The sequence below is a fragment of the Pseudopipra pipra genome, chromosome 1 (assembly GCF_036250125.1).
Source record: "Pseudopipra pipra isolate bDixPip1 chromosome 1, bDixPip1.hap1, whole genome shotgun sequence".
Classification (NCBI taxonomy): Eukaryota; Metazoa; Chordata; class Aves; order Passeriformes; family Pipridae; genus Pseudopipra; species Pseudopipra pipra.
Window position 1 is genome coordinate 48,810,140 of NC_087549.1, and position 16,195 is coordinate 48,826,334.

General features: G+C 38.6%; 1 protein-coding gene across 1 annotated transcript; it reads left to right on the forward strand.

The window, feature by feature from the left end:
- The first annotated feature begins 2,361 nt into the window (after nucleotides 1-2,361).
- On the forward strand, nucleotides 2,362-15,158 carry CLUL1 (clusterin like 1). Its single transcript, XM_064655709.1, has 8 exons — nucleotides 2,362-2,461; nucleotides 3,377-3,486; nucleotides 4,790-4,938; nucleotides 6,766-6,933; nucleotides 8,935-9,385; nucleotides 10,515-10,652; nucleotides 13,680-13,894; nucleotides 14,991-15,158. Exons 2-8 carry the CDS (start codon nucleotides 3,384-3,386, stop codon nucleotides 15,156-15,158), a joined length of 1,392 nt encoding a protein of 463 aa, XP_064511779.1. The 5' UTR covers nucleotides 2,362-2,461; nucleotides 3,377-3,383.
- Nucleotides 15,159-16,195: the final 1,037 nt, after the last annotated feature.

Sequence of the window (16,195 nt, forward strand, 5' to 3'; positions counted from 1 at the left end):
TGAACGTCAGCACAATGTCATGACATGACATACTATAGCTCATTGAAGCACTCAAATTCAGAGGAAAATAAAATATTAGGAGGAAACTGTTGAACATGGAAGCTGAGATGTAAAATGGAGATCTCCACAATAGGTCACTGCAAATCAGATTTGAAATGTTAAAAGAAAAGAGAGTGGATATTTGATATGAAACCTGAAGATATTATTCATGAGATTTTTGTTTAATCCAATTCAAAATGGAAATGAAAGAGGAAAAGATTTTCAGAGTAAGCATAACTAACAACTGCCTTTCAGGAACAGAGTGTTTGGTTCTTAAGTGCACTTCAAAGATTAAGTTAAGCTCAAGATTAACTCTAACAGACATATTGGCTCAATCAGTTTTGTCCTCAGGTTCCTTTGACCTCCTCTTTCAGTCATTAGACATTTATGAAACAAACGTGAGAGCAAAGAACTAGGATTTTATGGTTTTGGAAAAAGAAATAGATACACACAGTAATGCCTATTTTCATGTGGTTACATAATGGTTATAGTAAGTGTGAGGAGTAACAACCACGACGATGCAAGACACTTTGCAATGTTCAAAATCAAGTGAATTGAGAAAAGGAGCCCAACACACACCAGGACTCCATGTCTCAGCATTAGCTTAAGGACTCGCTTTGCAAGGTGCAAGCATGTGCTTGAACAGAGACCCCCCCAGAGACCTTGAGAAGGTGGACAACTCTGAAAATAAGCAGTGGGATCTGTGTCAGAGGCATCCTCCAGCCTCTCCCCGCTGGGACAGGAGTGCTGCTCTCTCAGCCTGCAGGGCTGAAGCCGCCTGCTTTCTCACAGATTCCTGTGAACTATGAGTGATGTGTTGAAACTGCCCTTTTTGCTCTGGATTGAGTAAAGCTTTCTCTATATAAGGTCAGGTTGGGAAAGTCCAGCAGTAACTTTTGCTAGTAAATGACTAAAATGATAATAATGAATAAATGAATAAAAAGATAAATGTCAAAAATGAGTGGACAAACCCTTGCAGTGAAAGATTAAAATCTTTGTTAGGATTCATTAAACGTGTAGGCTAATAACACACATTTCACAAATGTTTGTAATAGATGGTCTTCCTTTGTGCAAACGTGTTTTCTGTTTTCACTGTCTCCTGAGCCAAGCATGAGGCTCAGAGAGAGAGAGAAACTGCCCCTTCCACTTCAGCCCAAGACCCAGCAATGCTTAACAGTCTGGCCAGGAGATTGTAAAGTCTGCAAGGGTGTCTGCATGGTATTTCCATAAAACAGAACTTGAAAGGTTTTGGGTAGTGATGAGTCTTGGTCAAGGAGTTAGCAGCATTTCAATGAGACAGCAATTCATATAGATTACAACAAAACACATATTCCCTTCCATTCATCATTTTCAGAAAATAAGAATGGAGCTATCTTAATTTTTAATGCAAATTGGGAACTTGCAGTTCCCCTTAGAGCTAACAGGTTCCTCACTCTTCCTGATAGCATGTTTAAAAATAAACTCCTCAACTCTCCTGTCTAAGCAACATTAATCATGCTTGATCTTAACCACCAATCATCAATTGCCTTTCATGAATTATGAGGTAAACAAAAAAGAATGTGATGCTTTCAAACTGCTGTTACATACATCCACTTTCCCCATCTCCTCTTTGACTACAAGGGAGTAATATTGATGAATATCACAATGTGAGATATGACTTGCTAACAATATTTGCCCATATTTTATATCAAGAATCTACTAGTATTTAAATATCTCATTTCAAAGTATACAAAACTTTGTACAGGTCAGATGTATTCTGTACAGATCTCAGACATATTTCGCAGACATGGAATAGCTGAAGAAAATAACATTAACAGGCCAAACCCCCAAAACTTTGGCAAGTATAATGATGTACAAAATGCCAAAAATTTCTTATCTCATTTCAGAATCTACTCATATGCCAGACTGCATCTGGATTCTTGATTTTTTTTTTCAACTCCTGTACCTTCAGAAGATATACAAAGAAGGCTCTTACATAATTCAGTGGTTTTTATAGCAAACTAAAACTATGCGGAAGAGATTAAACGTTGGAAGCTATTTTTAACCAAACTAATGGTATCAATTTCACTAATATCATAAGCTGCAGGTGTCTCCTAAGGTAAAATGTAAGACGATGGCAGAGCTAGTAAGACAAAAGGCCACTGACTACAGAAAAATAGCGGTTCCAAATTACATTAAATTAGGCAATTCTGCCCAACACTCCCCCTGGTGGTTTTGCCCACGGAGATGAGCATGAAGTCCCACACACGCAAAATCCTCCAGCCTAACGACAAAACGTCCCGTTAATAGGATTAAGTACCTCTCATCAGATAAGTAGAACATGGCAAAATCCCTGACACTCCCAGAAATTAGATCAGAGCACAGCCCAGCCCCTTCCTGACGCAGGGAGCAATTTTGCAGAAGAGGTGTTTCAGTATTAATGGTAAATATACTGGGTTTTTTACTTTTCTTTGGTAAAGGGTTTTTGTATTTCTTTGCAAAGTTACTTGGTCTTTTGCTATAAATGTAAAGGTACAATATTCAAGTAACTATAGAAGTAAATCCAGGCTATAAACAAATCCAGGCTTTTAATTTACATATGCACTTGTGGCTGATAATTGCAACTCCAGTAAGGCTATATTGGCTAACAAGAAGGCACTTAAATACTGTGTTCATTTAATCAAATGAGAACTATGAAGTGCAGTTGCATGATTTCTAAAAAATAAACCTTTCTCCTCTGCTTTTAGGAGGGAAATAAAGCAAATGACATTTCTTTCCCTTATTTTGTTAGAATTTCTTTCAGCTGCTGATCTGTTTGTTTACAAAACTGATCTAATTGCCAATTTCTTGGTACACCTATTATTACATCTCAAATAATAAGTCTTGTTTTGAAGGACAATGAAAGGAATCGCATGTTTGGACACAAGGAAGGAAATAACATTCCAGAAATTTCCGTTTTTAAAATTGACAATACTGTTTAGCATGGACGTATTTATGCTATAAACTAAGGACACAGTGTGAAATAAGTAACTAGTGTTTTTTACAAGTTAGAAAAGGGACAGACTGAGCTGCATAAGCTTTTGGGTTTATATATGTATGTCCTGATTCTGTTAACCACTGTGCAAACCCAGTGGAATTCATCTAATTAATCTAAATAGATAATTACAAATGAGGTCAAGCTTCTTACTCATGTGTTTTCACTAAGAGTAGCATTTAGATGCATGCTATAAATTTTAGAAACCATAGTTAAAGACAAAATAAATGGAAACTTGTATAACACTTAGCAAACATTGCACGTAGGCATTTGAACATCATAACGATGTTTACATTTAACTGCACTGACCTGCTTTTTTAATAGAAAGAACATGAAGTCCTCTTGGATATTTATAATATATATGCTATGGCTGAATGGTCATCAGTGTGCACCAACAAAGCAGGAGGAAATGAATCTCCGGGAAAACCTGAAGCGTACGTATGCTTTTCTTTCTGGGGTGTGCTGGAGGGCCCTGGGCCCCAGTTGGCTAGTGCATTTTGACTTCCACACTCACTGGCACCAAGACGTTCCACTTTCATGCATGGAGCTTAGAAACCATAATAAGGCTGACTGTGTGCACCCCCCACACGCACAATGGGGACATAAGAACAAGCAGGATGAGAAAGTAAAGGGTTTAACAGATAAGCAGCCCCTTGCAAAAAAAAAAAAAAAGTATTTACAGGACATTTATAGGTTATTTGGTCCCTCATAGATCATTATAATACAAACTGAACTCAAAATTCAACAGATTTTGAACTATTTTGTTTGTTTAAATAATCCTTGAAAATGTTCACAATTATACACTTTGCTGAAAGGTGGCTTTTACAAATAATTTAAATAAAACTACTTAATTTAGAAAATAGCAGTTATTCTGCATATACACATCTCTAAGCATGGCTTTATTTTGTTGATAGAAACTCCAAGAGGATCAGCCACTAAATATTTTTTTGTTTCAGTCTATATTATTTATATTTCTGTAACAAACAAACAAAAAAAGTTAGGTGTGAGGAAGAAAGATATAAAGGAAGAAATTACTGACGTGCTTTTGGCATTCTCAGGGTGATGGGATTTTTACTTGTTTTATATAGCTCCAGTGATATTCAGGGTATTTCCACAAAGGGAACAAATACAGATAAAGGATAGGCAATCATGCATAGCTTCAAGGTGCAACATGTGGGCCAGCTCAAGCTTTCACCAAAAATGATCATTACTTCACCAGAAGTCTAGAAAACACGTTGAAGGCACCTGTAACCTACATTTTCAAGATGTAAAGGGAAGCTATCACAGGCTGCTATCAGATCAAAGATAAATATATAGATTATGTCATTAGAAAACTGGTGGGTAATCCTTGGAGATATCCAAAATCCAGGATGAGGTTTTGGAGCAACTAGAGCAACATGCTCTAGTTGATGCTGCTTTAAGCAGGGGGGCTGGACTCAATGACCTCCAAAGCTGCCTCCCAGCCTCAACTGTTCTGGGATTCAGTAATCAGCAGTGGCACAGTCAAATATACAGCTTGAGTTACATGCAGCTGATCCTTGCGAAGGCTCTGGGCCACATTCTTATCTGATGGAAAATGTCTTGGCTCGGTGTTATTCAGCATTCACTATCTCAAGATTTGGCTCTGCCACTGTAGGGAAACATAGAGCTGTTTCATTCTCCTTCGTCAGCAGTGCATGACAATTTGCAATAGTGTTAAAATCTGATTAAGTCAGTGTATAATTTGGCTTTTTTTAGAATTATCTGAAGTTGGAGAGAAGTATGTAGATGAAGAGGTAAAGAAAGCTTTGATTGGTATTAAGCAGATGAAAATTATGATGGAAAGAAATGAAGATAAGCACATAGATCTGATGAAAACCTTGAAGAAGAGCAGTGAAGAAAAACAGGTAATATAGGTGCATCTGGGGCTTTTTTTGTTTGTGTTTTTGTTAGCTTGCAGCTATTGTTAATCAAAGGTGAGGCAGATTGTACAAAGATTTAGCCTCACTCCTGGAAGTAGTACAGCATGCCATTGTGCTCAGGCCAATAAGCAACACAGATGAGATCCCTTTTTCTCTCCCCTTTTCTGGAGAGAATGTAAATCACATTGTATGTACACTTTAAGCAGCATGCGTCTCTTATGTGATCATAGGGTTGATAGAAAATCTGCTTCTGCCCCTTAGTCTTACTATCAGAAGAAAATAGCACTCACTGCTCGTTTCTAAAAATGCACCACTTCACTGAACTCACCCCAAGGCAACTGCAGGCAACTGTGTGAGAGTGTTTTGTGTGGAAGGTCCAGCAGCTCTGCCTATCATGTCTCTGAATACCTGAGGTCACAAGATGTTTCCCAGCTTGCTTGGCAAACTTCAGACCTCGAGGAAAAAATCAAAGCCACAAATGATAAAATGTTCTGGAAAAAGTACAGTGAATCAGGGAAATTTCCAATGTTGTAGTGCAATGCCTAGGCTCAGAGCCGTGTGCTCAGATGATCTGAATAAACAGAGATTACTGCATAGTAAAAAAAATACAAAGATCCTAGCTTTTGGTTTCAATGAAGTTGAAGGAAAATTCCCTCTTGGCCTGACACCTGATAGTTTAAACTATTTGTATTAGCAAGCCAAAAAGTACCTGACAGCTTTCTAGCATCTTTAGGAACACCACTGCACTCTCACAATCAACACTCTTGTTAGCTCTTACTTGATGACTTCATTTATACAGAGCTTACATTGACAGTGAGAGTTCATAAAACACTGAATAAATGCATTAGAAAGATCAGAAAATAACTAAACATAGATTACGAAGATCGCAGTTGCTGTCTCCATCAAGCACGTTCTGATAGAAGTTTTCTTTTCTGTGAGCCTCTTCCCTACTGAAATGCTGCCAAAATGAATAAGCCCAACCAATTAAAGGTTTCTTTCATACTTAGGAACAACTTGGAACACTGTTTGGAAACCTAAACTATTAAAATATGTTGCAATTGCAGACAGAAATTAATGATGTGCAATCTACTTCAATAGGAAGAAATTTTCTGTCTTTCCATTGCCAAGTCTATTCCAAAAATGCTGTTTCTGATCTGCTCAGCTTTGTTCTCCACCTGATGAAGAAGGATCCAATAAATAGAAGCAGCATTGTAAAATGCATCTTGTTTCCCTTCATTATGGAAGGAGTGCCTCACACAAGAGCAGGAAGAAAATCCCTCGTTACAGTCTTTTGATTAGTATACTCCCAAACAGCAGAAATGCTATACTTTCATATATTTCTGCATTAGAGAAAGACTTTATGTATGGCAAAGACCCAGCCTCATGGAATATTAATCCCTTAAAGAATAGAGAAAGGCACTGTTAGTGGAACAGATGAATACTGTTCAGATGACATGAAAAAAATTATACAAGTTGAGCACACGACCACGTGGGAGGTTGAATTCTTCTTGCACAGAAAGATGTGTGGCTTTTTTCATTACATTAAAGCTCCTGGTAGACTGTAGAGATCCATTTGTTTCTGTAGGCTGTGCCTCCTGAGAGAATAACATTGGAAAAATCCTATAAGAAAAAGGTTTTCAATTTTCAATTCCCTCCATATGTGACTGCAGCTGAGAAGACAACTTACCCTAATGGTTAGGCATTAGCAAAAAAAAGGACGCCAAAATAGTCAAAATGAGTGATCAACACTGGGATAAGTACTTGTAACACTAATTTGAAAATTACCCTCAATTGAATCTTTCTCTTACTTAGCAAGCCTTGCGACTTATGGATGAAGTAAAGGCAAGATTGGAAGAAGAAGAAAGACAATGTCAAGTAGCCTTGAAAAACTTATGGGATGAATGTGAATCTTGTTTAGAAAGTACCTGCATGAGATATTACACAACTTGCAAGCGTGGTGTGTCAACCTTTAAAAGAAAGGTAGGAAGAAACTTTGTATCCAGAGAATACTTTTGAATTCACCTAAGAGTTTTAGATACAGCACATTTTATTTTCTCAATACCTTAATCTGTAGTTGTATCAGGTTACTAATATTAATTTGATCAGGTTACTAATATTAATTTGATTTGGAGGGTATCGAAATGCGAAGTTATATGACAGGGATTATATGTGATTATATTCATTGGACGTTGAGCCAGAATTAGTTCAGTTGCACCCCGGCGAGATTCCATGGACACTGGTTATTCCCCTGACTCCAACCGACTCATTACAGATATGCAATGTTTCCTCTCACAGTAGGACTTGCATTAGGATAGTCAATAACTATTTGTAAAAACCACCACATAGATTCTTTATGGTCCATCTGAAAATCGACCAAGATAAAAGTGTAGATATAGTTAGCAAAATTCCATTGGGAAAAAAAAATCTCCTACTTATACAACATCATTCTTTCCTATACTTATTTTAAATCAACTCTTGAAGTAACAAAAAAGCTTTAAAATGCTTAACTATTTTTTTTAATAAAGGAACCTGTCATTAAAGGAGATTCCCCTACTTCTACCAGAAATAAAATATGCTTTCCTGGCTGGTAAATTATTATTACTACAAGACTTAATAAAATTGTAATCACTTTTTTTCTTTTTGTTTGGGCACATGCTTTAAGTGTAGCTTAACAAACAATACTGCAATTACTGCTACTGAAATGTTAGCCAGATTACCTAGCTTTCACACCCCGTGTGTTGAAAAATATAATAACTTAAACATTAAACATACTGTGTTTCAGACAAGCTTTGGAGCAGAAGTGTATAACATTTGTGTATATTCTTAAAATAATTCAGGTTAAAATGTGGGAGATATTAAATTTAAGACTATTGGTGATACTTTTAGCCTTTTAGATACCTCTCACAGATACCTCAAATGTATCTCTTGGACTTTCAAGAGGTCGTGGATGCTGAAATATTGCAGTAAAAGTTATATACCACTTTGTCACTGTCTTTGACCCTCTTGGTAACTTCCTCAGTGAGCTATATGCCTTATTTGAAGCATTCAAAGTAAGAAAAATGTGATATGACCTAAATAATTAAAACAAAAAAAGGACAAAGAGGATAGCTGTGGGTGAGGACACACAGGCAGAGGGGGCAACACTGGCTTAGGCTGGTCCTGCAGTGCCGTTTCACAGCTCACCTTCCCTCTGAGCTGCACTAGCGGTCAGATCGAGATGATGATGTGATTTATTTTTTTTAAAATGTATGTGTATATCTGACTATATCTATCTATAAGAATATTTGTCTATATCTATGTGTATGCGTTTAGCAGGGTGCTCCTTGATGCTTACCTGTTTCCTAATGCCGTGGAATGTGGCTCCAAAAAACACTCCATTGGCTCAGGGAAAATACTGCCTTAAAGCAGAGCGGGGAACCAGTGGCTGAGACCAGTGACTGAGGAACTGGGAACCCTGTATAGCAGAGTTGACACTCGGACTCTTCCATCATCAAACCATGGACTGAGAGTCACTGCTCTCTTGATTTTGCTGGGTTTCAGTTTGCAGAAGGACGTAAGGACTTGCCCATTGGCGAGAGTGGGCAGGCTTTTTACAAATCATGGCAAGAACAATTACCTTCTGTTCCCTACACTGCACATAAGTACACAGAAATGCATCTCGCATCTTTCCAAGATAAAGTCCAAATTGTTTGTTGGAAGAAATCCGAATGCCGATACTTTGAGCCTCCACAGATTAAAGGGCAACTGGTAACCTTTTTACTCCAGATCTGATTTGGAGTAAAATTAATGCTAATGATTTAGATTGAATATACTTCCCCTCTTTAGGGTCTAGTGTCTTAAATTACTTCAGAGAATATGCTGTGTTTGCAGTTATTAAGAGGTAATTGTTTCTACAAGTGTTTGAAAAAGAAAAATTAGAGCCTGAGAGATGACAAACTGGTAACTTGTCAGGCAGCTCACCTGTCTCCTTCTCATACACAGGTTGAAGATTTTTTGAGGAAAATACCTCCCCTCATTTTCACTTTTCATGAGGATCAAGGAAAAGACATCCAGTTTAATGAAAAGTCTGAGAAAGAAGATACCCAGCTAGTAAAAATGGAAGATTTATTTAGCCAACTATTATCAGATGTGGGCTCAATATTTGACAGAAGTTTCATTTTTTTCAAGCACATGCAAAAAGAATTTGACCAGTCTTTTCAGACGTATTTCATGTCTGATCTGGACTTGAATGAGTCCCCCAGCATGGCAGCTTTACCTGAGGACACCACCAGAAATGACAGCTCACAAAAAGGCTGGGCTATGCCTGGCTTTTTACAGATAGTTTTTGATTTCAGTAGGACCGTGTTTGAAGGTGTCAGTGAGGTGATTACCGATGTATTTGATGAATACAGAGACTATAGAAGAGATTTGCCAGAACAAACCAAAGGCAAGTGTTAGAAAATGAAAACCAACTGCACTGTCAATGACATCAAACATTTTGGGATTGCTAAACTATGGTTAATGATTCAGCTTCCATTATTTTAGTGTGAGATACTGTAAGAAAGCTCTGGAGGTTTTCTTGGTTAAAGAGACATGGGGTAAAGATAACTTTTATCAGTTAAATGAACAAGTCACCTAGAAATCTCAGAGAAATATTGCAGGGAGACTTGTGGATCCTACACAGCCTGATTTTCATGGCACTTCTCAAACTATTTGCAGGAGTTCCTCAGGAGCCCCTGCATTCAGGACAGATGCAGGTTTTCATAAGGCTGACTGACACATTTAATCTCAGCATTTGTCAGGATATGATTTGTATCATCTCTTACTGACAGGTCACCAATTCTAAAAAAATAGAGTAATACCATGAGATGTCAAGACATATCCCTGCCCTTGCCAAATGATGTTAAGTTCAGCTTGACAGCTGCAAGTTCCAGTCTACTGCAGCAATGTAATGTGCCAATCAAATACCAGTCAAATAAAGACCTGCCATCAGGTTTTTCAGTGACCAGAAAATTCTGGGCATACCACTGGTGATAACTCTCAGTGAAGGGAAAGAAACATGGCCAAGTTTTAGAGTACAAATAAGCTTTATATTTTACTTGTGAAAAAGTAGAGCAAGCATCATTTAAATACGTGCTGGTGCCTGTCTAGAAGGAGATCGCAGTGAGCACATGCCATAACCCTGAGTGGCAGGTGACATAACCGTTATATGATCATCAGGAAACATAAAGTTAAGTGATTCTTCAACAAAGTTTCAAAATTTTTTTTCTGTATCAGGAGCCATGTCACCTCAGAAATAAGTTTTGGTACTGTGCTCTCATCTAGCTGTATGTGATTATGAAACATCTTGACTTCTAAGGGTCAAAAAGATCTTACCAGAACGCAGATGTTGTAGAAACAAATAATGTGTAATAATATTAGTAATTTTTGGTTATTAGTTGGGAATACACTACAATGTCTTTGTCAAGGAATATACTACAGTGGCATGAATTCTTTGAAAGAACTCAGACTAGGTAATGAATGTGTATTTATCAAAACTCTAAGTTTAATGGCAGTCTAAAAATACTACGACTTCATTGCAGATCCTGACAGAAGTGGCATGTTCTCAAAAATTGTGCCAGGGCACCAGAGACCTCAGTGCAGGGAGCTTCGGGAGAACTCCTCTGGATGCCCACAGTTTCATGAGAGATGTCAGAAATGTCAAGACAATCTTTTGCATGGTAAAGAGCTATTTTTCTTGTTTTCCTTCTGTAATGCATTGATTCCTGGTTTGTAGATTTTGAGGCTGTCACTTTCTACTGTACTGTCTTCATATTTTTGGAATTAATATTCAATCACTGAGTTTTTACTGTAACTACAGGTACAATCACCATTCCTCAGTCCAGATGATTTCTATTAGCTTTCCCCACTGTCTCCACAGAGTGTCACTATAACTCAGTTGTTAACATACCGCTGGTGGTCCAAAGAGAAGTTCCACAGTCTATAACAAAACACCGATATATTTTGCTAGAGCTGACCATCCTGCAAAGACACAAGATGTCAGTCAGCAATCGATCCTGCCTGGGTGCAGCAGCGCTGAGCAGAAAGTGAGGAGAAGCTCAAATTCCTGACTCTTGCTTCTCCTGCTGACAACCAGGTGTAACATCAGATAACACTCAGCTCCTCACAAGGAAAGCAAGAGCTTGTAATTATTCTTTGTTGAACGATGTTAGCAAACAGGGCTGACAAAAAGGGGATTTCATGTCAGTATGTAAGGAGATGGCAGAGCCCTGGTATGTGCCCTTCATGGGCACCTGAAAAAAATTCAGACTGCATCATCTAGAACTCCCACTGCAGCATAACACATCTGCATTTCTATAATTATTTAGGTCTAAAAAGCCAGAAAACGTGCTTAATCTCAAATGTCTTCAGAATATCTCCAGTGTGGCAAATATTAATGATACACTGACACATTTTGAAAAGAATATGAGAACACTAAAAATATTTTTTTATCTACACCCGTGTATTACAGATACCAGTTTGTATCTGTAATTACTTTATTATCAGCCTGAAGGTGTCCCTTGACAATATTATTGCACAGAAAACAAATTGAATTTTTCTAGAGTAATTTTTGTATAGGTTTAATAAAATGTTCTTGTTTAATATCCATATTCGAGTAAAAAAAACCCACAGGAATCTTCAGTTCTAAATTCATTGAAGATGATGTCTAGTTATCATTAGATAAATATTAGGTCTTAACATTCAACAGGAATACTAACATACATTACAGGCTTTCTTGTAATAACCTGTGACATAAAATCATAGAATAGTTTGGTTGGGTAGGGACCTTTACAGGTCATCTAGTCTGAGCCCCCTGCAATAAGCAGGAACATACTTATCTAGATCAGGTTGCTCAGAGCCCCATCCAATCTGACCTTGAATGTTTCCAGGGATGGGACATCTATCACCTCTCTAGGCAATTTGTTTCCATGTTTTACCACCCTCATTGTAGAAAACACCTTCTTTATATCTAGTCTAAATACACCCTCTTTCAGTTTAAAGTCATTACCCCTTGTCCTCAGGCCCTGATAAGAAGTTTGTCCTTATTCAGGTACTGAAGGCCACAAATTTTCTTCAAAGGCCACAGTAAGTCTCCCTGGAATCTTCTCTTCTCTAAGCTGAATAACCCCAAGTCTCTCAGTCTCTCCTCTTAAGAGAGGTGCTCTAGCCCTCTGATCATCTTTGTTTACCTCCTCTGGACTCGCTCCAACAGTTCTATATCTTTCTGTGCTGAGGACTCCAAACCCACATGCAGTACTCCAGGGGTCTCATGAGAGTGATCTGCTGACCATGATTCTTTTGATGTAGCCCAGGATACAGTTGGGTTTCTGGGAAGAAGCGTGCATTGCTGGCTCATGTCTAGCCTCTCATCCACCAGCACCTCCAAGTCCTTCTTGGCAGGGCTGCTCTCAATCCCCTCATTCCCCACTCTGCGTTGATACTGGGGCTTGCATCAACCCAGTTGCGGCACCTTGCACTTGGTCGTGTTGAACCTCATGAGGCTCCCATGGGCCCACTACTCCAGCTCCTCCAGGTCCCTCGGGATGGCTTCCGTCCTTCAGGCATGTCAACAGCACCATTCAGCTTGGTGTCATCCGTAAACTTGCTGAGGGTGCACTTGATCCCACTGTCGATGTCATTTATGAAGACACTAAACAGTACTGGTCCCAACACGGGCCCCCAAGGGACATCACTAGTCACTGATCTCTATCTGGACATTGTGCTGTTGACCATTCCCCTCTGGATCTGACCAACCAGACAATTCTTCATCCACCAAACAGTCCACCCATCAAATACATCTTTCTCCAATTTAGGGAGAAGAATATTGTGGGGGACCACGTAAAAGGCTTTACAGAAGTCCAGATAAATGACATCTCTAACCCTTTCCTTGTCCACTGATGTAGTCATTCCATCATAGGAGGCCACCAGGTTGGTCATGCAGGACTTGCACTTAGTGAAGTTGTGCTGGCTGTCCCAAATCACTTCCCTGTTCTCCATGTGCCTTAGCAATGCTTCTAGGAGAATCTCTCCTATGATCTTCCCAGGCACAGAGGTGAGGCTGACAGGGTGGCAGTCCCCAGGGTACTCCTTACTACCCTTTTTTAAAATAGTGCAATATTTCCCTTTCGCAAGCCACTAGAGACTTCACCTGTCTGCCATGACTTCTCAAATATCATGGAGAGTGGTTTGGCTATTACATCACTCAATTCCCTTAGGACTCATCAAGTCCAACAGACCTACATACATATATTCAGGTTCCTCATGTGGTCTCAAAACCAATCTTCTCTTCCAGAGGGAGGAACTTTGCTCCCCCAATCCCTGCCTTGCAGTTTATATACCTGGGATAGATTGACAATGGAATACGAGCAATTAAAAAAAACCATAATGTGTAAGGAGACTATGATGTTGCTGTATGCAAAATCTACCAAATCTATTTAGCATAAGAGAAAATCTATAGCCATTAAATACAATATAAACCTTAAATTACTTGGTAAGTCGTTGTAATATAACAAATGGGATAATAAATCCTTTTAGTCATTGTGAGCCTAAACTAAATCTACCAAAAGAGGTAAGCAAGAATTATTCTTTTTTTCAGCATTATTTAAAGACCAACTCACACCATGCCCCTTTGCTAGACTTTTTTACAGGTTTCATTACTTCAGATAGAAGAGACAAAGTACAAAACATAATACTGTATTTTCTAACAGATTGCCCAAACGTTCCTGAGCTGCACATAAAATTTGATGAAGCCTTTAAGCTGGTTAACCTCTCAGGGGAGCAGTATGAGCAGATTCTCCAGGTGGTTCGGCATCACACAGAAGACACTTCCTACTTGTTGACCAAAATGAAAGAAAGATTTGGGTGGGTGTCTGAGTTATCCAATATGACCATCGGACCAGAAAGCATTTTCAATATAGTTAAGGTAAGGGTTGTCTTCTGAAGGGAGTTATTGCTGCCTTTGACCTGCACTTTGCTCATATTTACATTCTTGGGGGTTTGGGATGTTTGTACATGTGTGATGTCTGGTTGTACAACACAACATTCCTATTCATCTTGAATTTGTGTATGCTCGATAATCCTTTGATGAGCTGAAACTCCTGAGGTTAGAAACTATTTTCTTCTAAATCCTTTCAGCCTGATGCATGGCTGACAGGCTAACCTGAATCACTGTCTGATAAGAGTAAATTGACACTAGTAGCTTTGACTGGCCTCAGATTACCTTCACACATAAATTGCACTGCACCAGTCAGTAACACATCTTTATTGGATCAATGAATATCTAGCTGTCTATGTTTGTACCTATATATTCCAAAGTTCAAAGAAGGCAAATGTTAGACAGATTCTTGCAGTGGAAGCTGCATATGTTTGACAGCATCTGTCAATATTCCAACAAGTACATCATGATTAATTGTATCTCACACACCAGAATACATCCAAGGTAAATTCAATCAATTTTCCTGGGCAAGGGACGAATTCTCCTTTCCTACTCAGAAATACAATGTACTACTATTACAACAAAAACTATACAAAATGATGGTGCAAACCACAAAAAAAAAAAAGCACAAAATAGGTACAAGGGGACAGGCACACTTTCCCAACTCAGTCTGAGCTATCTGTTTGGGGAAAATAAAGCTACAGAACTAAGTCTGGTTTAGAAAAACACAAAGGAACACATAACTTCAACCACACAAAAATTGTACTGAAATTAGTGGGACAATTTACAAGTTTTCATTAGGAGAAGTTCTTTATAGATGGAGTTCATGGTATAAATACTAACACACAGTGCTTTAATATGGTCTTGCATTGCCATGTCAGCTCTTTCTGCCACCTACAATAAGCTTTGGCATTAATTCAGACACCCACTGTCTTTTCAGAAGAAAGCAATTTAAAGAAAGTAGAGAGGTCTAAATTATTTCTCTATTTAATTTTCCCTTATTAAAGACAGTGGGCACAGTAGGTATAAACAAAACTGAAAGTACTCAGTAGTTTGTAGTGTCTAAAGTACTGATTTCTTCTAGGTGGTACCTGGGGATCCCTCCAGTAAAAATGAAACTGTGGTAGATGTGAATATTCTGACTTCTCCTACTTTCACCATTAAAGTTCCTCCCAATTTAGACCCAGAGAGTGCTGAATTCATTGAATATGTAGCTGGGAAAGCACTGCAACTGTATAAGCAGAATTTCTAAGTGGTAAGTTCATTCTTTGTCCTTTCATGGAAAACAAAATTCTTCCTAACAGGTGTTTACATTGCAATAAACTTTACTTGGAACAGAATTCAGTCATGGTATATACAAGACTGCCTCCTCAGAAACAACATATTGATTAAGACAAACAGAAGCGTTATGGAAAACAGAAACAAACACTCAATGTTCTAGCCTGCAAATACAGATACAATGATATGAAATGATTTGACTTATTTAACTGTGAAACCCTCGATCTTTAAGTAACATCTGGGATGAGGTAACGTGATGATAAACATTTCTTTAGAAAAGAATTGCCTCACAACCACAGCCCACTGTCTTGGCATCAAAAACCATGTCTTTGTGTTTATTCATCATGAACTAACTGGAATTGCCACTCTTCATTATGTTTTTTATTTTCAGTGGTGTTTAAGAGCATGCTTGTATTATTTTTCATGATAAAGGACTGCAAAGTGAGAACCACCACCAGGACTTGAAAGATCTGTCTTATCATAACGTTTCTCCATTAGCAGCACTCTGCTCAGTGTAAACAGTGTAAACAGAATCTGCAGTTCAACTTGCAGGAACATGCACAGAAAGATCCTTCTCAGGGGCTTCTAACCATTTTTGTAGAAGTCTCCCTCCATGTTTAAGGGATTTCCAGATGAGGAAGGAAGAACCAGTCAGGCAGGCAGGCAGGGATTAAAAAATGCTACATATTCTCTAACCCAACAGGGAATCTCCAGGAAAGATGGGGTGGGTTTAGGTGGTAGGCATCATGCTGCTGTGCAGCTTGTAAGGCACCCTTCCCTAGGTTTCCCTTCCCAGGGGACCCTGGGATGCACAGGTTTAGTGACATCTTACAAGTGGTTTTACCAGGGGACAGAGCTGCAAGATGCATGAGACCTTTAGGCAAATCACTACGTTGTCCCCCCAGTCCTCTGAATAGGACTAGATTTGGACACAGCTCCTTTTTAGGTCATTGGCTGTCTGATATCCTCAACTCAGCAATTGAAGCATGACCTGAACACACAGAGAAGTCC

What these genes read in the sequence shown, in the direction of transcription:
- CLUL1 (XM_064655709.1), top strand. Translation starts at nt 3,384, where the DNA reads ATGAAGTCCTCTTGGATATTTATAATATATATGCTATGGCTGAATGGT. An exon ending in AGAGCAGTGAAGAAAAACAG is followed by an intron (nt 4,939 to 6,765) that starts GTAATATAGGTG and finishes TCTCTTACTTAG; the next exon opens with CAAGCCTTGCGACTTATGGA. An exon ending in TGTCAACCTTTAAAAGAAAG is followed by an intron (nt 6,934 to 8,934) that starts GTAGGAAGAAAC and finishes TCTCATACACAG; the next exon opens with GTTGAAGATTTTTTGAGGAA.